The 27423-nt window shown below is 43.6% G+C and overlaps 2 protein-coding genes across 4 annotated transcripts; one reads left to right on the top strand and one right to left on the bottom strand.

Annotated features, from left to right (window-relative positions):
• Nucleotides 1-8610: 8610 nt before the first annotated feature.
• npy1r (neuropeptide Y receptor Y1) lies at nucleotides 8611-16755 on the bottom strand. Of its 3 annotated transcripts, XM_028978062.1 has the most exons (4): nucleotides 16427-16454; nucleotides 13650-13719; nucleotides 12791-13554; nucleotides 8611-10589 (listed from the first exon to the last, which is right to left on the bottom strand). In XM_028978062.1, the coding sequence occupies exons 3-4, from the start codon at nucleotides 13514-13516 to the stop codon at nucleotides 10176-10178; spliced, it is 1140 nt and encodes a 379-aa protein (XP_028833895.1). In that variant the 5' UTR covers nucleotides 13517-13554; nucleotides 13650-13719; nucleotides 16427-16454; the 3' UTR covers nucleotides 8611-10175. The 3 variants fall into 3 exon arrangements, with proteins under 3 accessions (XP_028833895.1, XP_028833896.1, XP_028833894.1); XM_028978063.1 differs by lacking the exons at nucleotides 13650-13719; nucleotides 16427-16454 and adding an exon at nucleotides 16721-16755; XM_028978061.1 differs by lacking the exon at nucleotides 13650-13719 and having other exon boundaries at nucleotides 16427-16487.
• A 2371-nt stretch (nucleotides 16756-19126) lies between these two features.
• Nucleotides 19127-27108, top strand: tmem192 (transmembrane protein 192). The gene is made up of 6 exons (XM_028978064.1): nucleotides 19127-19400; nucleotides 19576-19728; nucleotides 19809-20070; nucleotides 21269-21406; nucleotides 24345-24456; nucleotides 26553-27108. Exons 1-6 carry the CDS (start codon nucleotides 19374-19376, stop codon nucleotides 26674-26676), a joined length of 816 nt encoding a protein of 271 aa, XP_028833897.1. The 5' UTR covers nucleotides 19127-19373; the 3' UTR covers nucleotides 26677-27108.
• The last annotated feature ends 315 nt before the right edge of the window (nucleotides 27109-27423 follow it).

Consider the following 27423-nt stretch of genomic DNA (forward strand, 5'->3'; position numbering starts at 1 on the left):
CACTCCTTTGTAAGCTCAGCCATTCCATCCTCCATCTCTTTGACTTTATAACTGCATTTGTGGATTCCCGTGGTTTGAGATATGAAATCCTCAACACAATAACCCATGATCTCCGTGAATAGCTGTGGTCTATAGTAGTACTAGCTTATGTTCATGTTCACCTTCAATAGGAATCTTTACGTCATGAATATGATGACTATGGTAACAGAGTTTACAGAACCTCTTGTGCCGTGTCCTCCATCTTGCTCATAAGTCCTATGCGATGGCTGTTTTTAGCTAACTGGAATAAAAACTGAACAACACTTCGCTCCCTTCCAATCCGTTTGAATAGATATGCATGAAAGTGATATTTTCAGCAGAACAGTGGCAGTTTATTAAATCTGGGAGAATATGAACCTCAGAAGCAGAACCCCGGCGTGTATAAGAGTGGGGAGAAATCGGATCGGAGAGCACTGCAGTCTGGTGAAAGTCGTTCCCCCAACAACAACCTCATGAGGCCACTCTTTCAAATTAGTGACAGACACGCATAAGCAGTGATTTTTCTGTCTTTCTTCACGTAGTTACACAGTTTTTACACTGGGTCCTCGTAATGACTTGTGCACGTGTGAGATTCCGCCGCATTATTTACACAGACAAAACAATTAGTGAGTTTCATCATGAAACAGTACAATATGCAAGCTTACGTAGTGTAAAGCTTCGGCCTTTGCGTGATAGAGTTGTTAATCTCCGGGGAAACAGAAACCCCACACTGCTGTTTCTTAGCAACAGTATTCTGGGTTAGATTTCTCCCCCTTCCTCGCAGGTTGAACTCTTTTTATTTATTGAAATGCTGGTTTAAGCTCAGCCGCTAGCCTGACTGGTGCGCTGCCATGCTTCTTGTGAGATGGGTGGGTTTCCATGGTTACCCTCACAGAAGCCTGTCAAAGGAGTTTAGCCTCATACGACTGTGAGGGTAACATGCGTCCCTCTCTCACTCGCTGGGTTGTCATTTCTCTGTGTCAAATTCATCTATTAGGCCTGGAAGTGACCTAAACATTCCCACCCCTGGGACTGTGATAATAGCCCCAATTCCCTGCTTCTGTCTGGTGTGCTGACTTTTTCTCAGTATTTGCCCAGCGCTTCATTACTTATTCATGACTGAGCACCTTTCTCTCAGTCTTCAAATGTTACATGTCGCATTGTGTGTCTGTGCTCAGGGAGAAAGGAAGGAACATTAAACTCTATTATAAAATTTTCTCTATTACGGGAACAGGATGCTTGACGAGTTGGGTGCAGTCGGGCGGGGCCTTTCAAGCACAAGGAGCCCCTGTTATGCTACAATTTTTGTGCCATTGTGTGTGTGTGTGTGTGTGTGTGTGTGCACTTGGAGTGAGATGGGAAACGTGTGTGTGTGTTTATGTGCAGTGTTGGCATTTAAAAGTGGCTTAGTGAGGGGCAGAGGGCACACTCACTGAATGCTTACAGCAGCAGGAATTATGGGCGTCAACCAATCTACCCACTTGTGTGACCTTTTATAAAAAGATCATGGCTCCAGCCACGTCACTCAGGGGTTGTCAGTGTGTTACTGGGTGTGTTTTACCCTCGCCCACTCTCTTTTCCCTTCTCATGATCCTCCAGTACATTGTGTATGGGTATTGTATGTGTGTGTTTGTGTGTATCATGTCAGCTGTGATTGTGTGTGTTTGGATATGTCTGCTGTCACTGGCCTCTAGTGTGTAGAATGTCTCTTCAGGGTAGGTGAAAAATAGCCCATCTACAACCAGGCATTCCTGGTTGCAAGAACCCAATCATTGCGCCTTCAAATGAAATAATGCCAGAGAGGTGATAAAGTGTCATATTGCCAGGCATGAAAACCCCTAAGACCAACCCGTCTTTCAAAAACTATTATTAGTAGGGCTGTATGTATTTATACTAGCATGTGTGTTTATACTGATATCAGGGTATTGGGTACATTCAGTCAAACGGAGAACATGCAGTGATTAATGTACCAAATCTACACTTGACTTTCATCTTCATTACACTGCCACCATTATCTTTCCACCAGCTACACAGCAGGAGCAGTGATGATACAGCGCTGAAATCAAATCGAATCACTCCAGAGCACAGTTTTCTTTCATATGCAAAGATCACAATCATCAATTTCTTCATAGAGCAAGTTCAAGATATTCTCAAAATGGAACAATACCCAAAGCTGTTCTAAATGCCATCACTTATACACAAGGCCCACGCTGTTGTATGTCTTAATATCATTTCTAAATGTGTACCTTAGTGAATATATTATAATTTTATTATAATACCCAAAGTACAGAATTTCTCTTAACTGCATGGTCAATTAGTATAATTTTTTAAAATCAGAATGCTCCTGAAATTATTCCAGACTGTGGGAATTAGCATATATGCCATCTGGGTGTCAATATGGAACACTGAAGAAAATAAAGAACACCAGTGATTTGTCCATATGAGAGAAGCTGTAGAAACAAGTGAAAGGATTTTGAAACACTGCAGCACAGCAGACAGGTACACAGTGAAATGTGTCCCCTGCTTTTAACCAGCACCCTTGGTGAGCAGTGGGCAGCCATGACGGGCGCCCGGGGAGCAGTGTGTGGGGACGGTGCTTTGATCAGTAATAACTTTGGTGTATTGGGATTCGAACCGGCAACCTTCTGATAATGGGGCCACTTCCTTAACCGCTAGTCCACCACTGCCCCTGTATAGTACCCATATTACTATATGGGTACTAATAATAAACCTGCATCAAACATATTGCTATAAAAGAGAGCTGGGATCATTAGTAGAGAAATTTCCAAATGGAGCAGCCAGCTGGTCCATTTGGGTATGTTGGGGACATTTTGGACACCATATGTTCTGTTTGAGATTTCTCAGGAACCAAAGTATAAAACAATTTTTTCATTTAATTGTGACTATAGTTATTCATTCCAAGTAATTGCAGCTCTTTTGGGACTGTTCCCCCATGTATACGAATAAATATGTTCCCCATTCAGAAGAATGCAATGTATGCGGGTTTTCACCCTCTTGATGCAGCATCCTGCAGTATCCCATCGGTGCCTGGCAGAGAGGTGGGGGTAGAAAATACATTAAGTAAAATGTATTCTTTCATAACCAGCTATTTCCCTTATGTAACTAATCTGAAGTACACAATACTGTACAGGGAGTGCAGAATTATTAGGCAAGTTGTATTTTTGAGGAATACTTTTATTATTGAACAACAACCATGTTCTCAATGAACCCAAAAAACTCATTAATATCAAAGCTGAATGTTTTTGGAAGTAGTTTTTAGTTTGTTTTTATTTTTAGCTATTTTAGGGGGATATCTGTGTGTGCAGGTGACTATTACTGTGCATAATTATTAGGCAACTTAACAAAAAACAAATATATACCAATTCAATTATTTATTTTTACCAGTGAAACCAATATAACAAGCACAGAGAGAAAACATCATATAGTTATAAAAAAAAAATAATACTGAAAAATCTATGAATAATCGTTCTTTATAAAAATCCATTCTAACACAGAGTTCATACTGTCAGGATCTGACTCGGAGGTGTTGTCAGTGTTCCTTAATGCCCTGATTGTTTTCATCTGTTAAGTGTTATAAATGTATGCCAATTGTATCATGCCGCTCTGTAAAATTGCACACTTTTCTGACCCCGAGGCCAGTAGCCTTAGCTTTGATGTAAGTTGTACCAAACTTGTATCGTACCATGGTTTCAAAAGCATGGGGCAGTGGTGGGGCAGTGGTGGCCTAGTGGTTAAGGAAGCGGCCCCATAATCAGAAGGTTGCCGAGTCCCGAGCTGCTGAGGTGCCACTGAGCAAAGTACCGTCCCCACACACTGCTCCCAGGGCGCCTGTCATGGCTGCTCAGCTGGATCATGGTTAAAAGCAGAGGACACAATTCGTTGTGTCACCGTGTGCTTTCGAACCGTGACTTTTGTGTACTGCTACATCATTCATTTGGTAGTAGAAAAAGGCAATTAATAAAATTTTGGCCCTTTTGCATTGTTTTTTTTTTGTGCTGTACTACCTCATGCAAGTGAATTGAGGCCTTGAATATGGTAACTTGAACTTATAGTGGCAGAAAAAAATCAGAACTAAATGAGAAACAAAACAATGGCAGAAAGCTGAACTTCACATAACTCTTCATTTTGGTCCCAGTAGCAGATTTCCACTGTAGAAGCATTCAGCCTTCAGTCTGTAATCTGCTGTCATTTCACCTCGAACCTTGTCAGAGGTGATACCATTAAAATGTGAGTGGGGATGAACCGGTGCTAGGCATAAAGGATGCAGTTAACTGCAGCCTAAGCGCCAATTAAATTTGTTGGCAAGCTGTATCGTGCACGTGCCATAGGTTCGTAACCAAGTAAACATACGCATCACCTGCAGCCTCACAAGTCAATGCGTGAGATACGGGACGAGCTTGCATGATGTCAACAAGGTAACAATCCTGCCGGTACATAATCCAGAGACGTTGACCATGCGCCATAAACAGCGGCCACTGCACATTGTGCAGAACAGAAACTGAAGGCTCTGTAACAGAGAGAAGGAGGCAGTTGCATTCCTCTAAGTGCACTCTTCAAATGAGCAGCGCATTTTTATAAGCGCTTTTTTTTTTTTTTTTTTTAGTTTTCACAATGTTTACTCCAGCAGAGCTCTTCATCTGCGAGAACACGACTGGCGACATGAATCAAATCTAGTAAACCAGATTTAAGCCTGCAAAACACCCCCAATAAACCCTGCTCGATGTTGTTACAGCAAGAAAGGCGGTTCCCACACAAAAGCTCACATTTGTACACAGTTTCATGAGCGGGTCAGAGTCAACTTTATCCTTCTATCCACCATTAAAGTGACAATACTTGCCAAAGTATCTCAAATGTTCCTAGTGTCTGTTTTAAGTCTGAAACAATTGTAGTTCAAATTGTCTGGCTGGTTTATCATTCATTATGGTTGTGGAGCCACCAGTGTGCAACTGTTTTTTTTTTTTACAGTCGGTGCTACCAAGTCTGCAAATTTGAAAGTTTTCACACAGGTTGCTTAATGCCTAGAGTCATATACAACAGCAGCTGAGTGGAAGGGTAGTGTAAAATGACCATATGCTGAGAGTTCAGACTGTCATATTTCATGCCATTATGTTCCAGGTCAGATGTTCAGGATGCTGAGGTTGAGGGACACTTCTGTGTGCATGGTGGACATTCTCATTAAGTTAGCTGAAAACCAGCCAACTTATTATTCTTTTTTGTCTTTTTCTCCTATTTATTATTATGTTGGCCGAATGTTGTAGATGCATGCATATTTTAGAAGCAATATGAAGTTCCACTCGCTCATTATTTTTTTAACATGACATAACATGGGGCCATTTTTGAATCACTCTTACGTTGTCAATTTTCCTCGTATGCGTATGTAATTCACGCCACTTCATAATATACTCTTCCAGTTCAGTGATTTTTTTTCAGGATTCAGGATTCTCTTTAATACCAATTTATTTGTTAACGTTGAAGTGAACGGGACTTGCACTTCCACAGTTTGGTCGCACGGGGCGGTGTGGAGCCGCCAAGAATCTTCGATGGCAGCCGTTGTATCGTACGCCAAACAATGGCCTCGTAAATGTCGTGCTGAGAAAACCACATTGGCTCTCACTGCACAGCGCTCTTAATACACGTTCACCGACCAAAACATTTAAAGGTTATTTCTGATTCATAGGCTCGATCGCTTTCCCCGCAGAGGTTTGCCTGGCATAATCTTTATTAAAGAGCACCGGCATGACGTTCCTTCCCCCCACCGGGGACAATGTTAATGACGCTGTCATGGTTATGTAAAAATACTAATACATTTATTGCGTGTTAGTGTCCAAGTTCATGGGTTATCGGAACCACAAGGACCCACAAGTTGCCGGAACAGCTGGTTACGTCGCGGCTCGTGGGTTCCAATTCCACCCGAAATGCTTTTTTTTCTCAATATATTATGGGTTGGTGCGCAATGTCCTTTAAATACATTTTGCACATTTGTGAATGTGGCCGATAATTTTCCGCCGTGTGACGCTGCGCGAAGCCTTCATGCGGCGTCACAACTTTTGCCAGACGATTTATACAACACGCGTGTGAACACAAATTCACGACTTATAATTTTACTTCGCGGTTATTCCGACATGCCAATGACCCTCAGAAACTGTGTGTGTGTGTGTGTGTGTGTGTGTGTGTGCTGAGAACCTCGTTAAATTGGACATGACGCTCTGACGGTTGTAATGGCTGCTTGTTCCCACGATTATAAATTCCTCTGCTTCTCACCTGTTTTTTGTACATTTCGCCCTGCAGTGACCCGCTGCCCAGCAGTTTTGTAACTCGTCTCTTGCGCAGCATGGCCGCGTTCGAATCTTGCTTTTTCCCCCTCACTATAGCTCTTGTGCACTCTTCCTCAGGACTACACAAATGTACTCGCATAAAATTAGCATTAAAAAAACAGTAAATATTTTCCATATAATAAATAGCGAGGAGATGAGGCAATGGTTATAATTTGAGGGTTTTTTTGTGTAGGGTCCCTCTCGACAACTTTAACAAGCGCATTTGAGAAATAGCAGGTCACATGCTGTAGGACCTGCTGGCCTTCTGGTGGAAATGAACTGAACTAAACTAAAAAAGTTAAAAAATGTCAGGGTGGTAGTAGCCTAGTGGGTATCCCGCTTACTACCATTGTTTCCCTGAGCAAGACACTTAACCCTGAGTGTCTCCAGGGGGGGACTGTCCCTGTAACTACTGATTGTAAGTCGCTCTGGATAAGGGCGTCTGATAAATGCTGTAAATGTAAATGTCCTGGTGATCGTTTACCAGAACTCAGGGACGATCCTTCTGGGCACGGGCGGTCCCATATGACGCATGCTGCATGACCTTCCTGCCATCCCCAGGAAGGTGGTCCCGGACGTGCACCCCTATTCGTCCGTTGGGACGAGCAGACCCTCTTCCTGCCCATCCCTTACCTGAGGCTTCAGCCCACTCGCTTCCCTGCCCACTCCCCCTCAGGAGTGGACTGACTATGGCCTGGCGTGCACTGTCCAACCACCAGCTCGTCCTCACTCTCGTTGCCATTGGTGTCATCCGGATCTACAGGGAGGTGTCGCAGCAGTGCACAGACGTCATCGCCTCTGCAGATCGTGCCACTTGCAGGTGTCATAGGTCACATCAGCAGCTCCTGGATCATCCACCCTGATGATGTCTCTGATGTCATCTTTTTTATATTTTCCATGAAAGGCAGTTAATGGTTATGTTTATTACAATTTAACATACAGTGAGGCTGTGCAGATATAAGCAATAAAGCAGTTGGACTGATTGTTCTGTTGTATTGTATATTTGCACTGTTTCAGCCTACTTGAATTTCATAATAAGAAATTCACTTTTATCTAGTTCATTATTGTTGCTGAATTTTAAATTGTTTGAATGGATGAAAATTCTCAAAAATGGGAAATACAAAGGGACACATGCAAGTAATGTTTTGCTGTACCTGTGTTGCTGAACTCATGCTTCCTATCTAAACCAGTCTAGTGTTAACTCTCTTTTCATTGTCTTGGCATAAAAAGAGGGAATCTCAAACTGGATGTCTATGAAGATGTTCTTGACGACACATTTAGGCTTTATTATGCTTTTTCATCGTCCATCTAAATGAACCAGATGTAAGTAAAAAGCCAAGTAATAGTTTGATCAATTTTTTTTATCACATGAACTTATAAGACATAGGACTGATAACAAACTCATAACAAATACAAGTTGGCAACCATAAGAGTTTTAATTGTTCTATAAACAGTACGAGAATGTTCACCGCAACGTCTAAATTTACATTCAAATGTAGGTTTCATCATTCAATCACTTGAACCTGAGAATGATCCATTAACATTATCCTCACACATACAAGTGAGAGTTATTTCATTACTGCTCAATATCCACCCCCTGAACCCAGACAAAGTTCAAGATATGTGCATCTGGAAAGTATTCACAGCGCATCACTTTTTCCACATTTTGGTATGTTACAGCCTTATTCCAAATTCTACCCAGAACACCCCATAATGACAAAAATGACTTGAGGTTTTGGTAAATTTATTTTAAAAAATGTAATAATATTAATATTCACAACCTTTGCCATGAAGCTCAGGTGCCTCCTGTTTCCCCTGATCATCCTTGAGATGTTTCTGCAGCTGAAGTCAAGTGATTGTCATTTTGAAACACAGCACACGGTGACACAACAAAAAGCCATGACAGGCGCCCAAGGAGCAGTGTGTGGGGACGGTGCTTTGCTCCGAACAGGCAACATTCTGATTAAGGGGCTGCTTCCTTAACTGCTAGGCCACCACTGCCCCTTATTCGGAGTCCACCTGTGGAAAAACACACTCTATAAGGTCCCACAGTTGGCAGTTCATATCGGAGCACAAACCAAACATGAATTAATTGTCTGCTGCCTTGAAGGTCCCAATAAGCGCAGTGGCCTCCATCATCCATAAGTGGAAGAATTTCAAAACAACCAGGTCTCTTCCTAGAGCTGGTCAGCCACCTAAACTGAGCGATCTGGGACCAAGAACACAATGGTCACTCTGTCAGAGCTCCAGAGGTCCTCTGTGAACAGAGCAGAACCTTCTAGAAGAACAACCATCTCTGCAGCAATCCACCAATCAGGGCTGAGTAGAGTGGCCAGACGAAAGCCACTTCTTAGTAAAAGGCACATGGCAGACAGCCTGGAGTTTGGACATGACGGACAGATGGACTCTCAGACCATGAGAAACAAAATTCTGATTTGGACAAAGTTTCACCTCTCATCACCAGGCCAATACCATCCCTACAGTGAAGCATGGTGGTGGCAGCATCATGCGGTGTGGATGTTTCTCAGCTGCAGGAACTGGGAGACTAGTCAGGATAGAGGGAAAGATGACTGCAGCAATGTACAGAGACATCTTTCAGCAGGTCAATGACCCTAAGCACATAGCCAAGATATCACAGGAGTGGCTTCAGGACAACTCTGTGAATGTCCTTGAGTGGCTCAACCAGAGCCCATTCTTAAAACCAACTGAGCATCCAACCTGGTTGAACTTGAGAGCTGCGGAATGGGCCAAACAGGCCAAGGATACGTGTGCCAAGCTTGTGGCATCATATTGAAAAAGACTTGAGGCTGTAATCGCTGTCAAAGGTGCATCAACAAAGTTTTGATGGCTTTTGTGATGTGAATGATGTGAATTTAATCTTTTTTGGAATAAGGCTGTAACATAACAAAATGTGGAAAAAATGATGCAATATGAATACTTTCTGAATTCACCGTATTTCAGATGTGTTTAGACACATACCCCATTACATGAACACAACTTGTATTAAAAACAATGATAGATAATGCACTAAATCACTAAAAAAGGCAAAAATAAAAAATCTTCCCTGCTGAAAAGAAAAAGGGTTGAAAAGTGTACCTACAATCACCCCAACCATGCTGCACATTCTGCGAAGCCCCAAAGGAGCACGTTTTGTTCTCAAACCACTAAACAGATGTCAGAGGGGTGACAACACTGAGGAAGACTTTCCCAGAGCAACAGGAATGCCACTAAGTCACCAATGTCTAATAACCCCAGATGGAGACACTGGACCAATTGGTTGAGAAACAGATATTATCTATGCTTCACATAGAATGATGTGCTCAATGTTCAGATCATTCAAATGTATCATACAAGTTCTATCAATTAAAGCCAAATGACCCATAAAACATGACACCAACACAAAACAGTCTCACTTATTCATCCAACAGAAGGTTGTATGAAATTCTGATGAACAGGGACACAAAAGTAAAGCCTCCACATCTGTAGCACCCTTTTCTGGCTGGTAGCAGTACAAAGGATAAAAAGTCACAATTTTACCTTTTAACACATACCAATTTAACACTTTTCTTGCGTGAAGTGTCTCTCTCTCTCCACTTAACGTACCTTGTTAAATATGACCCTACATGACTTTAAACATGACTTAAAATGGCTTAGAGCCATTTACAGGAGCACCTGCTAATGTGACACTGCTACGTCTGTTACGTCTATGACCTCCATGACCCTGAGACATGGAGACCTGTCAGACACTGAGTGGAAGGGTCGTGTAAAATGACCATATGCCGAGGGTTCGTACTGTCACATTTCATGCCATTGTGTTCCAGGTCAGATGTCCAGGTTTCCGAGGTTGAGGGACATCCGCGACACCTCTGTGTGCATGGTGGACATGGCAACCGTGTCATACTCCTCCTCGCGAATGCTGATGCTCGAGTTGGGGAAAGCTCGGAGGTTGCGCTGGAAGTTCCTGTTGAGGAACCCATAAAAGACGGGGTTCACACACACAGACGCCATGGCGACCAGGTGGCACAGCGAGAACAGGGGGTTGTGTGTGCAGTTCATAACGGCCTCGTGGTGCCAGTCATTGACGGCGTTGAACACGTTGAGCGGGAACCAGCACACGGCGAAGGCCACCACGATGGAGAAGAGCATGACGTTGATCCTGCGGCTCTCGCTGTTGCGGTACTTGCTCTCCCGCATCCTGTCCATCATGCTGCGTCGCTGCTGCAGACGGGTGTAGATCTGGAGGGAAGTGGAACGAGAGAGCAGTGGAGCATGTGCACATCACAAAAACATAAATTCTGACAGAAGAGCACACCTCCACACGCACACACACCCAACACAAACAGGGCTGGACGCCGGGCTCTTAAAAAGACGCGTAAAATGAAACATTTCCTGACGACTGGACGTCATGCTTCAGATCTCTTGCTAACGTAATGTTGCATGTGTGTCGGGATTCAGGATGCTGTGATTGAGGGGACGGGGTGATTATTTCACGAAGAAAGACCCACTCGGCCCCTGCCCATCCACGCAGCTCCCGGCATGAATATTTACAGACACGCCATTTGAATACATGAATATTAATTGTGTTTGTTTTAAATGACGGCACGGAGAAGCTCCTGCTTCCTCTCAAGCCCATTCACATTCGGTGCATGAAAAGATAGAAGAGAAGATGTGGGCACATCACGTTCTCTACACAGACACAAAAGCAGCTCACAATCACTATAAAAAACAAAAAAAAATGCATTCTTACAATTGCCATGTTAGTGTTTTTTTTTTATTCGAAGCTTTCCTCCCTGTTGCGCTCCCCAGCTTTACCGTGTGGTTTTTAAAAGCGTTCTGCATGTGTCTGAGTGCAGATGTCGCGCCATGTCCCACCCGGGGCTGAGCTCTCCTCGGCGTGTGTGTGTCTGTTGAGTGTGACCTAAGCTACCCAAGAGGACAGGAATGAAGAATGAATCGAAGACACACTCCAGCCTGGGTGGGAGCTCAGTCTACTGTACATCGTGCATCGTTGTGCTCGTACTTCTTTATCATTATGATTTCTGGTGAGGGTGTCAACCCATGTCCCCTGTCTCACTCATACATCCAGTTGTCTTTATTTAATTTCTTACCAACAGTCCTGTCTTGCAGAACAGTGTGTGTGAACATTGTACACTGATGTATTTTCATGTGTGTGTGTGTGTGTGTGTGTGTGTGTGTGTGTGTGTGTGTGTGTGAGAACACAAATTTCGTATAAACAGCAGCGACTGATATTTTCAGTTTCTCCCCATCTTCCTTCCTTACTCTCTCTCTCTCTCTCTCTCTCTCACACACACACACACACACACACACACACATCAGATATTCTCATTTCTAAATATGTTCACTGTGAACAGACCAAGTGTACGCCTCTCATTTTTATTTTGGGATGAAGCAGGATGTCAAATCTGGGATAGTCCTTGATTTTCCTTTTCACAAATAGTGTAAGAGTGTAAGACGATTGTAAAAGTCGCATGTAACGATTTCTTCTTTCAGAATGCACAAGCTCTTGGTTTTAGCAGCTAAATGCATCGAGAAGCAGGGTACCCCCGTTTTAAGTTTTGCATGCTGTAAATGATAATTGGAATTTTGTCTGTTGAACACTAATGAGAACGAAAGATGCATTTTTCATAACGAGAACAGACGATTATAAATAGATTATCATCAGTAAAAACTGATTCAGTGTCAGATAAGACAGCTCTACAGAAAATTGTGAACCTATCACGGAGTTCACAGTTGAGCAATGAAACTTTGGCTATTACTTCTATTAATAGTTAATGTCAGCATGCATCATTTCTTAAAATATTCAAAACAACGCTTCCTTTTCACACAAACTTCTTCATAGAGGCTTTAGAGTTTCATGAATCAGATGATTCTTTCCATTCATGAAATCAAAATTGGACAACTTCCTCTAGGCCAAAAATGCTGTCACACAGTAAAGATCTGCAGTTGGAAGAGGCTAAAGTATGAACCATTTTGCTCTGTTGATGAATCTGTTTTGAACTCTGACTGCAGTGTAGAAATAAGTCAGAAAAAGAGATGGGCAATTTAGAGCCATCAGTCCACCTAGCATGCACGCCTCTGCACAGCAGGAGGAAAGCGCAAAAGCCCACGGCAACGGCATTACAGAGGTTCTCATCCATCGCGATCCGTCGTTTGGTTCACTAGGACCCGATCCATCAAATAGCATGATCTTTAAGCGTATTAATAACTACAATGCAGGGCCAGAATATTCTTTTGTGAAGCTGAATTTGTTGTATTGACTGAACAGTAACAGTAAAGATTCTTTAAAATCCAGTCCTTCTCCGACTCTGCTTTGTTTTAAGTTTTAATTCTTAGGTTTGGTTGTTCATGCTGGATTTTATAATGATTTATTTAAACATTTTTTAATCATTAATCATTAATTCACATCCTCCTTTTACCTTATAGTAGCAGATGAATATAAACGCCAGGGGTGTTATGTACTGCAGAAAGAGCAGAACTGTGGTATAGGCGAGTTTGAATCCTCTCGAGGGCCACATCTCCACGCACACCACCTTCCCAAAGTACTCCTCCCTCATGGCCACGGGCAGCATTCGCAGAGGGGTGTCCGTCACCACGGAGAAGAGCAGGAAAGGCACAGCGGTGGCCAGCCCCAGCGTCCAGGTGGCAGCGATGCCCAGGCAGGCGTGCGGCACGGTGGGTCTCCAGCCGCGGGGGTGCAGGATCAGCTGGTGCCTCTCCACGGCGATCAGCACCAGGGAGAAGATGGAGACCGTGACCGACCAACACTGGACCAGTCCATTCAGCTTACACAGCATCCCGCCAAACACCCAGTGGTCCATGAAGGTGTATATGAAGGTGAAGGGCAGACACACTATGGCCATCAACAGGTCTGACAGCGAGAGGTTGGCGATCAGAATGTTGGTCACGTTGTGCATTTCACGTTGCCTAGCAATAACAGCAACAAGTATCAGGTTGCCAACCACGCCAAGCAACGCAACGGCACTGTAGGCTACTGCCATCACAATAAACAGGGGCCTGCTGCTGTGGCAGTCCTCATTGCCATAGGCAAACATGGAGGAGAGGTTGCCGTAGGAACAGTTGGTTTCATCCGTGCAGTTGAGAGGTGCGGGCGGCAGCGGTGGGAAGAAAAAGGCATCTGCCATCTCTGCCAGTCTGACAGGTCACGTCATGGCATCGAACCCTAATGAAAACAGATAAAACACACGAATCCCGTCAATGGACCAGGAAGGCAAAGCAATATTCTGAACTGCTGATTCGTTCAGGAAATATACTGACGTTTCCAGGGTCCTCATTAGTTCAGCACAAATGTCCTAATTACTCATTGGTGAGCCGCTGGCTGACAGCCCTGAGACACACAGACACATGCACACACACACACACACTCATATATAAGGACAGGGGCTCAAGCACAAAAGCACACATCATGCAAGATCCCATCATTCTCTATGTCATTCGGAGCACACATACTTGTATCTGACGATGCCCTGCATTACAGCATGCACTGCTCTCAGATTCCATCTGATAACTCTGGCTCTGGGCGTTGGCATAATCATTAAAGATGGGCCGTGCTTTCACAAAGCAGAACACTGACAAATGAGCAGCACGGCCATATGGAGATGCCACCGGGACGTGAGATGTCACTTAAGTAGGCATTGGTCGTGTTTCTAATCTGCCATTGACTCCAACCAGAATGCACATCTCCTCCTACAATAAAGAATTCCTTCTACTAGAACTATGGGTCTTCAGAGAGCACAATATAGCTACAGACAGCTAACTGTATTTAACCGTATAGTAAGGACTCACTCTTGGTAAAGCACATAGAATATGCTTTTGGTTTAGAGACGAGTGAAGCATTCTGTGTTAGTGTGCTTTTAAAAGGTTCGGACACACTTGATGACATCACCAGTCCTGGTTATTTTCTGAGGATATGACATCAGCCGAGTTCATCATCAAAGTTCTGCTAACTGGTATGTTTTTGCAGATTTCATAGCACATGCCACAATACCTGAGGTACCTTTATTACATGTACCTCATACATATATGCATGTGTCATCTATATTTATGACACTGCTGTCAGAGTGGTTTAAAAACTGTTACGCCGTGGTGTGTGTACTGTTATTTTTTTAGATTTCATGGCTTGACTGTACCTACCGACATCTCCATAGCTGGTACGTCTTTGAAGCTCCCTTTTTTGGTGGGGAGGACACAAGGGGGACTTTTAATTGCTGAACTGACAGTACAGTACTTGGCACCAATACAAAGCCACTGATTTATCTAACCTGCGAGCAATTTTGTTAACGTAACAAAAAACCTTATAAAATATTGATCAGATATTGTTTTATAGGTTTGTTTAGCGTTTATTGCGGAATTAATTTTTTTCTCAGGTAAAAAAATGACATGATCTGCGTAGAGAAAGAGACTCTGAGCTGCAGTACAATATTGGGAGTTGGGAGAGGCCAACACCCAGTTCCTCTACCACAGTTCCTCTACCACATCTCACATATTATTGTCACATTCACTTTTTAATCTTTATTATTTGAGTGGTTTACAGCATTAGACAGTCTGTTCCAGAACTATTTCAGGTTTGGTGTTGGGAAGATAATTAAAATAATTAGTTCCTGACTAAATCTCTGGTACAGTACTGTACATAGCTGAGTTAATCTCAAAACAAGTTTCTAGGCTTCTATTTTCAGAAAACAGACACTTTTCCCCGTGGTAGCTTTACTTTTTACGACTTGCAGAGATGTTATCCAATCCCTGACTACAGATGAAAGTCATATCGAACCTTTAAACAACGTTTGCTCTTGTCATTATCCGTGCTCTGCGTGTGGTGCCTTTTATTGTGCGTAATATTGGGGCGTATTCTCTGTGTTTATTAAGGGCTATGTGACGTATGTTCCTCCTGCATTATAACTTCGTTTCTCTATGGTTTTGTGGCTTCACCAGTGGCAGATTTATTAGAGCGCATGAAGCCTGCGTGGCTGCTCAAGAGAAAAAAAAAAGACCAATACAAAGCAGAATCTCACAGCAAGTGGTGCTGGAATGTCTTTCCAGGCGCTGGATCCAGCTCTGACTGTGGCTGCAGCAGCCGGGAGGTGCCTGACTAAATATGAAAATGATTTATGGGGACAAAAGCATCTACACCAGGCTTACGGCAATTATGGTTTTCTCATTTAAAAAATGCAAGCGCAAATACGGCAGCAGGCCGATTAGGTTTAATGGGACTAATTGGCTCCTGGAAAATCATGCATGTGGTGCATTTTCCTGAAGTGTGATGATGCTTCCAGTTCAATAACAAGTTTCACTGTAATTATTCAGTCAGTCCCACGTGAGAAGTGAAGTGTGTGTTGTGGCGGAGTGAAGTCGAGTAATCTGAGACAGATATTAAAGTGAAGTGATTGTCACATGTGATACACAGCGGCACAGCACACAATGCATACAGAGAAATTTGTCCTCTACATTTATCCCATCACCCTGAGTGAGCAGTGGGGAGCCATGACAGGTGCCCGGGGAGCAGTGTGTGAGGACGGTGCTTTGCTCAGTGGCACCTTGGCGGATCGGGATTCGAACCGGCAACCTCCTGATTACGGGGCCGCTTCCTTAACCGCTAGGCTATATATTGACAGATCCTCATCATCATCCTCATCCTCATGATCAAGATTCAACTGTTCTGCACAGCGTGCACACGCACGCACATCCTGTCGGTGTCGCGATGAAGAAAATTCGAAGGTATGCGCGTAAACCGGATCCGTGCGCGTGCACGCGGTTCTGGCAGGTGCGCGCTCCCGATGCGCGTCCTCGCGGCGAGAGCTCATCAAACGGTTCAAGCGAACGTGCAAATACTTCGAAAAAGTGAAACGAGATACGGGTTTAATATTCTTGGCTATATAAATTCTGAAATGTGATCTCCCTGTCATTCGCCAAGGTTTTGAAATGTCATAATTGTTATAATGGTCGGTAGAATCTGGTACAAAGCGGTTTTATTACGTTTCAAAGAATGGAAGAATCGCGGCATAATATATCATCAAATAAAGGTGTTAAAAAAAACTTACCTTCAGGCTTTTGCGCACGACAGCGCACACATGTCCTCTGCGCGACGGAGACATTCCCTCCACACACACACACACACACACACACACACACACACACCCGCATACACACACACCCGCATACACACACACGCTGACAGCGACTCCCAGCGCCCCGGCCCGACAGCGCCGCCACGTCTGTCGCTCGGTGTCATTCTCACCCTGATGCCCCATTACAGCCTGCCCCTCGGAGGACAACCGTCCCACAACTAAACCGCCGCTGGTCCCCATTTTAAGCACAAACTAACACACACTCACAGGAAAGATCTTCTGGCTGTATGAGCGGCTTGGTGCTGAAACAAAGACGCCACCTATCGGCTCATAATCACATACACACACTCACACACACAGGTCAATTACGTTATTAATGGTTCCATGGAACAGTCACTAATTTACTTCATTTCAGTGTTCAGTGAAAAGTGTTCTAATGCTTTAGGGTAATGCAGTCGTACTCATCTGCAAAAACCAACATTCACCACATCGCCACCAATAACTGCAAACCCTCGGCCACCCCGGTCATTCATGGTGTCCACCAGGGTTCAGGACTCGGTCCCCTCCTCTACATCATTAACATCCTTCCCGTTGGACACATCTTACACCAACACAGACACCACTTCCACTGCTATGCTGACCATCATGTCCAGCACCCACTGCCTTTGCCTCAGTCACATAAATTCATGGATGCAGAAGAGCATCTCAACTCAACTGCAATAAATTCTAGATAATCATCACTGTTCCAGACTCCCTCACCCAGAACTCCATGTGATCCACCAAGGTGCATCCACCTTCCTCTGCTCTCCCCTCTGCTCTGCAGGCAGATTAATCTCCATCAGATATCCATCATTTAAATTGATGGCTCCCATGGCACTCATGGGAGCATTTACATTTACATTTACAGCATTTATCAGACACCCTTATCCAGAGCGACATACAATCAGTAGTTACAGAGACAGTCCCCCCCCTGGAGCAACTTAGGGTTAAGTGTCTTGCTCAGGGACACAATGGTAGTAAGTGGGATTTGAACCCGGGTCTTCTGGTTCATAGGCGAGTGTCTTACCCATTAGGCTACTACCACCCTCAGTCACTCACTCACAGCAGTCATCATCATGCTTCCTCAGGTGGACACTTTGGTGGACACTTTGGATTCAGTACAGTAATGTTGTGTGTTGTAAATAAGAACTTTAGTAAACATCCATGTGGACGAGGCAGTGGTGGCCATAGCGGTTAAGGAAGCGGCCCCATAATCGGAAGGTTGGTGAGCAATCACCCACTGCTCACCAAGGGTGATGGGTTAAAAGCAGAGGACACATTTCGTTGTGTGCACCGTGTGCTGTGCTGCTGAGTTTCACAATGACAATCACTTCACTTTCACTTTCAAACTTCTACTTGGAGCAGAGCTGTACTCAGATCAAGCAGCCACAGTCACAACCAGCACTAGATTTTAACTAGAACTTTAACACCTCTCATCACTCCTCGATCTCTCTGATCCTCCAGGACTGACTGGTACCACCATCTCTCAAGGTCCTAGATAAGCATTCGTCTAGAACAGGGTTCTCCAACACGTTGCTCACTTTTCTCAGTGGCTCGCCCAGGGGTAAATTGCCTGCCACAAATGTGACTTGTCACTTTTTCATCAATTTTTCCTCCGATCAAAATTGGATTAAAGAGATTAAAACAAACTGCGTTGGAAATTAGCTGTCAATCAAACATTTGCGCTAAACGTTGTTGGGGAAGGAGATGTAACAAGCAAACCAGTTTAGGCTGTAGCTACAGTGGCTGCCGCTGAGTTCAGCCATGCCCATAAGAGGCAAAAAGCATTGTTTCCATGAGGAATGGGAAATGACAAGTGTGTGCCTGGCAGTCGGGAAAAGATGGAACGTGAAGCAAACGGGGAGCAGCCTCCGTAAAGAGAAGGTAAAGAGCTGAAAACTACACTGCAAAAACAACAAAAAACGCAAGAAATAAGTCTGTTGCGTAAATAAATATTTGGAAACATAAACAGCTCTGCAATGCTTTCCATCTAGAAAACAGAGAGATGCTACGAGAGAACATGCAGGCGTGGAGGGGAGAAGGGGAGCTGCAAACTATGGAATCTGGGATGTCCTGTGCCAAGAAATTTATATGGAAACTACACTATAAAAAATACATGGATTGTGTCAATTGGGAACTTGCTTGAAAATATTACAATAACAAATTGGTAATTTTCTGTTAAGATTTCTATTTTATTTTTTAATTAAACCAACAATTTTTTTATTAAACCAACAATTTTTAAACAATTTGATGACCTTTATATAATAGTATTTCCCTTTATGACTTTTTTTTAGAAGAGAAATCATTTATTCATCAGTATAAATGGATAAAAAATAAACCAATAATTAATTACTTTAAACTACAAAAGGGATTTCTTCCCACCAAATATACCTTTATATATTTGTACCCTGCTTTCCATTCTGTTGCTTTGGTTTAGTGTTCAGATTTCTTTATTAGCAATTCCCCCCCGTTACACCCCCAAATACCCTCATAATTTCAAAGTTTATTAGAGTGTTATATACATATTAAAGTGTTTTTATTACTTTATTCAAGTAAGCGATGAGAGAAATTTGGTTTATGGGCGGAGTCGGAAAACGCGCGTGCGCACTCCAATCGTGTAGAAACGCGCATCACTACGACTTTTAAAACATGGTTTATTAAAAACGTGCTTTGGTTTTGTTGCTCGTGTCCCTTTCACGAGAAACCACGGGACGAGCTGCGCTCCAAGCGGCGCACAACGCAGACGTCCGTGCGTGTCCGTCCGTCCGTGACGTCACACCGGAAGTCGTGATCTCGGTTCTTGACTGTCACCCGCGGCTATGGGCTCGCTGCGTGTCCCCGTGTCGTGTTTTCCAGAGGCTCCGCGCGTCCTGAAGCAGGGATGGACTACAAAGCAGCGTCGTTCCATGTACGGACGTTTTGTCCAGGCGAGACACTGACGAGACGCGGCCGGTCAGCTGACGCGCTCATGTGACGCGTCGCGAACACGCGAGGAAATGGCGCGATAAATGTTCTAGAAGCGTGTCGACCGTGTCCGTGTGGGAGGTCGCAGGATGTTTCATGGCGTGACTTTGTGCTTTCAGAACAGCGCTTCTGTAGATATCACGCAGAGTGTGGAAGAAGACCCCCTGATTGACGGCCCCCTGATCTCCCAGGATGCCTTGCACCCTGCCATTCACAGGGACTTCCGGAAGCTGCCCACGCACTGCGTAGCTGGATGCCTGTCCTTCTTAAACGTGAGTAAACCTGAGCAAGTGGCCTGGAACTTTGCCACGCTTGAGAAGAGGAAGAAGTCCGTATTGTCTGTGTGTTGCAGGTCGTGTACGTGTGCTTGTCCCTGGCGCTGTGTGTGACTTGCGAGTTGCTGGAGGGTCGGGTCGAGCAGTGTGAGGCGGTCCTGCATGGCCTGGGCAGTCTGACCCCGGTGCTCCTGGGTAAAGTGGGCCTGTGGGTGTGTGTGTGCGGGTACGAGTGCCTTGTACAGCGTCACCACAACGGCGCCAGGGGCAGGGGCTACCTGCAGTTCTACCGAGAGACCCGCGCCGCCAAGCGACTCCCGCTGCTCATACACTCCACAGGTGAGACCCGTGCATGTTGGCGGGGATCTCGGCATTCGTAGAGATGACCACGATTCACCGACCACAATATTCGGCACAGACAGGAAGTCGTGTAACTTTTCCCCATGTGACGACATAAGGGGACAATTTCCAGATCCGACTGTCTGAGCAGAATGGCCAAAGCTCTCTTTACAACTATTGCCATTTCAAGCCACTGCAAGACCATAGACAGGCTGGGGGAACTCTAATGAATGTTAAATAATCTCGCAAAGTTACATTTTCATAATAGGGGACCTGTAAATGTAACTTTTTTTTTTTTAAATTACTGAGCAGATTCAGAGGATATGACATTTTCATGCACATGTACATTTTCAGAGGAACTTTGGAGCTGATGAGGCTTTTAAACAATTAACTTATTTCTATCAATTTTTTTCCTAATGATGCCATTCCCAAACACACACACACACACACACACATTTTAACACACTCTTCAGTCAGAGAATCCCAGGATATGAAAAAAAAATGTTAAAGTACTGACTGTTGTGCAATATTCAGTATGTTACAGGATAGCTTTCCACAGTGTGATCCTGGCGTGTTTAACTGAAGAAGAAAAATCCCATTTTTGTTCAAAGTTAAAAGCCATATTTTTGCAGTTCATGCTCACGCATTTCATTTTGTTCCGGATTAGGCGAACTCACTGGTTCTACTGCCTAATGCAGCCCTGTCTGTGAGCAGGGTTGGGTGTGAGTTGGGCTGTGAGAATGGGGAATGTTCGTTGCTGACCACTAGGGGGCGACATGGGACCACACGCAGCAAGCTTCTAGTAAAGGATCGTTACTCTCTCCAACACCTTTTGAGCTCCTCTATCATTCTTGTTCTCCAGCGCAGGGCAAATTCAGGCTGTGCCCCACCCCCCTCAAGCCCTCTTAATAAATTGAGACATAAACGCTACGTTTAACGCTATAAAGCGAGGTGAGGAAGCAGATGTGTGGCGGTGTAATTGTAATTGCCTGTACCTGTTGAAACGCATCATCTCAAATGATCGGGTAGGGCTGCTTCTTTACAGCCAGCAGTTAATAACAGAGCCATTGGCTTTAAGGGGCAGGATGTCAGCAGCTGAAGCAGACGTGCAGTCGGACTGCGGTTGCAGATGGGCGGAAACGGCAGGTTTGTGTATGTAAATTACGTCTACATCACCCATCGCTTGTGTGTCCTGCAGGGAACGCCTGTGTGCTGCTACTTCTGTCTCTGGCTGATGTGCTGAAGGCGTTGCAGAAACACCTACCCCTGTACCTGCTGCTGGGAGTTCTGTGCCTGGAGCTCCTGCTGTCGCTGACATCTCTTCTAATTTACACAGGTATTTCTCTCACACACAAATGTTCCATCTCTCACTCAGTGTTGTGTAGATTTCATTCAATTCTAAATAGGTAGTTTTATGATACTATAACTATAATTACAGTGTAAAGCAAAGGAACCGTAGCCACTTCCAGTATGGGTGCTGAAAACACACACACACACACACACACACACCTCCCCACCACCCCCACTGATTCATTAATGACAAAGACCTGCTCTCTCTTTACAGTCTACAAACTAGGATGGGGTCAAAACCAAAACTTGTGACGCCAAACTTGTGAAAAGTCAGCATTTGCTTGTAGTGTTTGCATCATAGGCAGCGTTGGGTCAGAGGCTGCGTGGTTATGCTAGCACAGGCGGCTACGGTACACAGATACACCTGTTGCTTACACGGTGAAGACGACTGCAGGAGAAACTACACAGTGGCTTATTGCCAAGGAAATGAAGCACATGCAACTGTCTCACAAAATCAGCAAGCGCATACAGATCCAGCTTTAGCGGGGAATCTTCAGAAATACAGGGAATTTGAATGGATTTGATAATAAAAAATAATTGTTTAAATATGTGGGGTTAATATATTTTCTGGTGAATGAGATCAGGAATTGTGTAGTCATCCTGCTTGTAACTGGTGCACATTGGGTATTACAATGTACAAAAAAAATTCAGTAGTTGAGAGCCTGGGGGGTCACTGTACTCATTCTGGCCAAAGGCAAATTTCTGCAGCTCCACCCAGATTCTCTATACACACACACACACACTCACACAGACAACTAGCCCCTCATATAACTCCACCCTTTAGGGCCCTGCTATTGTTCTAATGGGGAAGGGATTCTGAAACACACACACACACACCTGATATCTCTATCAGGATTCTTGAGCAGATTAGTGAAACCAGGCTTGACCAAGCACTCCTTTAACACACATTTTTTAAGTGTGTGCATGCAAGCATGAGATGCCTGTGGAATGTAGTCAGTATGTGTGTAGGTAATGTCATGCTTCATGTCATGCGTCACAGTTGCATGCGATGGGCCGATTCTAATTAAGCAGGGTTAGCCTGTGGGACAGGACCCCGGCGAACGATCTGTGTGCTGGTGAGCATCTCAGACCTCAGAATGCATCATGTGATGGATCGTCAGGCCTGCGCATCTCTCTTTTGCAGAGTGCTGCTCCCTTTCTCTTTGAAGTTCCTTTCAGCTGCTCTGTGTGTATGTATGTGTGTTCTTTTGAAGCAGGAAGGCAATTTCTCCCTCTTGTGTCTGTACTCCACTCATTTTAACATGAATGACTTAGCTATGCTGGCCCACCACATCAAAGACCTTTAGTGCCTATCAAAGGGTTAAACTCCGAGGGACACAGGCAGAGAAGTGGAGGGAAGCACCGTCCTTATTGTCCCAGACCTGGCTTCGAACGAGCTGTGAAATGCAGGGCCATTGACATCAAGGTAAAGGTTTATGATGAGGTAAATCTGTAGTTATAGTTGTGATGGATGCAGGGGTGAATCATACAGTCTACAGAACGAAGTGAAACCCCCAGGAGACTGCTTGAGGGTTGAGCTTAATGATATATAATGGAAGATATGGTGGTTCGAGTAAACTAAAAAAAACGTGGAATACAGAATGGTAGAAGTAATAAATTAAAGAAGTGACTCTCTACAGTGATGGAAGGCTGGTAGAGGGGGGAAGAAGACCACGAGGAATATCGGACGAATCGGGAATACACAGGGAGCTTAAACAAGCTTGAGATTACTGATGAAAGATCTGCTTTGTCGTAAAGTAAAGACTGTAGTAAAAGCTCATTAAAATGAAAGAATGTGAAGGACTAACTTCAGAATTTGCCCAAGCAGTAAATTCTATCCTGAGCTTTTTTTGAATTCCTCAGAATCGTTCATTTCAACATTTAGTATTTTGATTGCCATTAGCGTCAAATTTGTTGAAAACTAGTGAGTCCCTGTGAGTTTTTTTTTTTTTTTTTCTCCCCCCAAGCCCCTTAACATCACTGCAGAGTTCCTGATTGATGAGTTGATTGGTCCGTGTGCGCATGAACAAATCAAAATGCAATTACAGGGAAAAGTATTTTTTATGGTGATATCAGAACGATTATATTGAAAGGCAGTCCCTTCCAAATTAGCGCGCATGTGTGTGTTCGTGAGAGACTGTCCGTGTGTGTATGGGGTCACAGGGCTCCTGTTTCTCAGAGGCATGAGGAATGTTTCACTTTTCTGCTTGGCTCTTTATCCAGGCCATTCCTCAGGCCCTCTTTATGTGTGGTGACAAATCTGCCATATTACTTTCAGTAACAAACACACTGTAAGCACACAGGTCCGATGTGTTGGGCTTGGTTAGAGGGGCTGAAGTTAATGAGCGAGTGTTACGGCCCTGTACCTCCGCTGGCCTCTCTGCGCGTGCCTGTAAGATGCTAATTTTCCCACGTGTGATTGAGGGGAAGGAGCAGCATTATCTGCTGCCGTTTCTGTGTGAGGTACATTACTGTCGTGAAGCCTGGATGTGCAGGAAATGACAGCCACAGAATGGCTTTACACACCTCACACGCACACACACCCCTACACCTTCACCTATGCGGGGCCCTGCAGCTTTTGTGTGTGTGCAGACACTTCCTGAAAAATGAGGTTGAACTGTAAGGTGAGTGAAGGCTTCAGATTGATGAATTCGTACAAAGACGCTGTTAACAAAGGGAGACTCCCTACAAAAGGGAGAGAGGGATGCAACAGGAGAGGGAGCTGCAGTATGGAGGGCGGCTTTACAGCCCCTTGAAAACAGGATGAGGGTGGGATCATCCTGTCAACTCTCTCTCTTTCTCTCTCCAGTTCTGTCATCCCGCTACAGTGATGCGCAACAATAATTCAAGATATGCTGATATGCTCTTCATTCTAACGTGTGTGTGTGTGTGTGTGTGTGTGTGTGTGTGTGTGTGCGTTCCAGTGAAAGTTATGAGGTTTAACATGGAAAAGCCCAGCCCCGACATCAATCAAGAGGAGCAAAGCAACTCATACTTCAGCAACAGCAGCCCAACACACACAGAGACAGGCTTCAGGTAACACACACTCATCCTTAACCCACGTCATAATACTTAATACTTACTTACTTCATTCAAGACACTAAACTCACCCCAGAATAACATTTGGAACTGGAGGTCATGACCCCTGACAATTCAGGGGGTCCCTGCATGTCCAGAAGAAAGTTGAAGCATTGTGTGAGGTCTGCTCGCTGCTTATTTATTTTTTCTTTCTTTTTAAATATGAACATTTTAAAATAGGTCAACACTTCTACAATATAACAAGCAGTACAACACACACAATTTAATCCTTTTTTGCTCATTTCAGACGATTTGTATTTTTATTGCCATAGTGCCCAATGTTTCTGATGTTCTAATGTTTGAGCAGTAAACAGTAAGGGGCACTTGGTTGGGCAATGATACAAGCGTGGCAATCTTGTAGTCCCCTTCACATCTTAATGCCAAAATAAATGCACACTTGTGTAAAAATGCAAGATTATGAAACATAATTTCATATCAATTTTGACATTTGCAAGACCCACCCTGGGTTTCCAACTGGTCTGCATTTTGGTGGTCGTTTGGATTATTAGGTTGTGTTGTTCTAGTTTGTCTTGTCAAAAGTCTTACTAGTTCACTAGTAAACACAAAAGCTGACATGCTAATTAGTCAATTGCAGATTTAGTAACAACTAGTAACTTACAGAGGATTTTTCACATTTAATAGTGAAAGCAAACATACTCCCTAGTTTTCCTAGTGAAGTACTACTATTATTTCATAATACTAATACTAGTAATACTATTGGGGTTAGAAATTTAAAGAAAAAAAACCTAAACATTTCTGCAGTCATCATGGACAGAAAAGCTGTGAGGTGTTAAATGAAATTAAGCACAAATTAAGCACACTCGATTTCTTTCCCACTTGCTGCATGCCTAAAATAAGACCAATCCAGATGCAGGCGCCTTGCTTCCCCGTTGGGACCGTCTCCACCTTTGTGATGTAGGGATAGTCTTTGACTGGGATGAACTTTGCATGTGTGCTGCTGGGTCAGAGCCCACACAGGAAGTAAACAAAATGCATTCATTGGTTTCAATGTGGTTTAATAATCATAACTGCGTTGTAATCAACAGCCCTACTTATAATCTATATCTGTTTGCTAATGACATTTTATTATAAGCATTTTATTTACATAGCTATCTCTCTGGCAAAAACACTCTCCTCAAGTCAGTTAGTGTCAAGTCAAGCAAAAAAAAATCTAAATTAAGAATCTAAATCTAAATCTAAATTAACCCAGTAAGATTACAGTTACTTGGAGCGATATTCTTTTTTTTTTTTTTTGGAAGCTTTGTTTGTGTTCTCTTGTAAAACTTTACTCTTTAGACTGGTCAGAAGATTTATATTTTTTAAATGTTATTATGTTATAGATTGATGATAAATGTGATAAAATCTGACAGAAAAAAATCAAGCCAAATGAACCATCAATTACAGTATTCATGCTTGAAAGTAATTCAGGTTTTGTGTATGTTGCCATTTGAAACCATTTCATTATGTTTGTGTTCTCTTCATAAGATGTTCTGCTGAAATCCAGCTGGATTTACAATAATATATTGATGGCACTGCAATACGAGACAATCAGGATATTAATATAATTTAAGAATAAAATCACAGAATGAATAAAATCTGCAGTTTTATTAAAGAGTAGAGTACAATTTCAATTTTGATAGATGGACAGCGGATATGTCGTTTTCATATGTTGCTGAGGAAGTATCCCCATGGAAACGAAGTTTGAGGACTGAGGCCTTTTTTTTTTTTTTTTAGATGCTTACACTCTTACAATCTGTGCTGCTTCATCACCAAACCCTAAATATCCCTCCCCCGCTGCTCCCGGTACTCCTGTGCGTCCATTTGCATCTCCAAAGAGGGCAGAGCAGGGCACACAGCGTCACACACACCGTCCCAGTGCCTCTGGTGTGGCTTTAGGCTCCGTAAACAGCAGTCAGTGACTCTGTTTCCTCCGAGAAACGCCACATTTCCACTCTATATACACACACACACTCACACATACTGAGCTGTTTATGAAGATTTCTATCTTGTGCTGCCTGTATGCATCTGTGTGTGTCTGTGTGTGTGTTTTGCAGGGATGGCTCCAGTCTGGAGGAGGTGGTAGAGAAGCAGGCGGATTTAATAGAGTATCTGAAGCAGCACAACACACAGCTGAGTAAAAGGATCCTGTTTCTCACTGCACATCCAAGCAGAGCCTGAGCGAGAGTGTGTGTGTGTGTGTGTGTGTGTGTTTTAGTGAGCCCACTCTTCTCTCTGTGGCTGAGTGATCAGAGGAGTCTTTAGTGGCGAATGACCCAAAGTCATGACCCTGATGCTACTCTCATGTTACTATGCCCACAGCTCCCTGGCAGCTGATTGGCTGCCAACTGCCATCCGTTTTACTGTCACTGGTTTAACCTCAGCTCGTGATCTTCAGTGAAGTGTCGGGCCTTGGGTGGGCGGTTCAGCCACATCTTGTTTTTTTTGCCTATTTTATGAACAGTGAGATGCTGTGCTGTATTTGGATTGAAATGATAGATTCGTGTTTTAAATTACTTTAACTTGCCATTGTTTCCTACAGGTCTGTGTGCTTTTGTGTTCTAATGTATCAAATGTAACTTGATTTCTAATAAAAGTCCTGACTAAACAGTAGAATTTACTTGGAATTTTTACCGCCAGTCGGATGATGGCCGCGGTGATTTCTTATTGTTTAAGAATGGTGAACCCTGACTACTGCTCCGGCACGGACAAATAATCTCAAATGATTAAAAAACCACACAGCTGACTTCTTTTAAAGAGTATATATTTTTATTTAAACTCTTTAATAAAAACATTTGAAGTGCATAATTTACATATAAACACCTTTTTTAAAAGAGTAATTTACAAAAATGTCATCTTTGGATTTATTTACAAAAATACATATGGAGGCAGAGAACTGCAGGTTGATGGGAAGATTCCTCCTGGGTT

Source organism: Denticeps clupeoides, chromosome 4 (assembly GCF_900700375.1).
Source record: "Denticeps clupeoides chromosome 4, fDenClu1.1, whole genome shotgun sequence".
NCBI lineage: Eukaryota > Metazoa > Chordata > Actinopteri > Clupeiformes > Denticipitidae > Denticeps > Denticeps clupeoides.

Coding starts and splice junctions, on each gene's coding strand:
- npy1r (XM_028978063.1), bottom strand. CDS start 13,516: ATGGCAGATGCCTTTTTCTTCCCACCGCTGCCGCCCGCACCTCTCAAC. Junction 10,590..12,790: donor TATTCATCTGCTACTATAAG/GTAAAAGGAGGA, acceptor ACTTCCCTCCAG/ATCTACACCCGTCTGCAGCA.
- tmem192 (XM_028978064.1), top strand. CDS start 19,374: ATGGACTACAAAGCAGCGTCGTTCCAT. Junction 20,071..21,268: donor GCTGCTCATACACTCCACAG/GTGAGACCCGTG, acceptor TGTGTCCTGCAG/GGAACGCCTGTGTGCTGCTA. Junction 21,407..24,344: donor ATCTCTTCTAATTTACACAG/GTATTTCTCTCA, acceptor TGTGCGTTCCAG/TGAAAGTTATGAGGTTTAAC.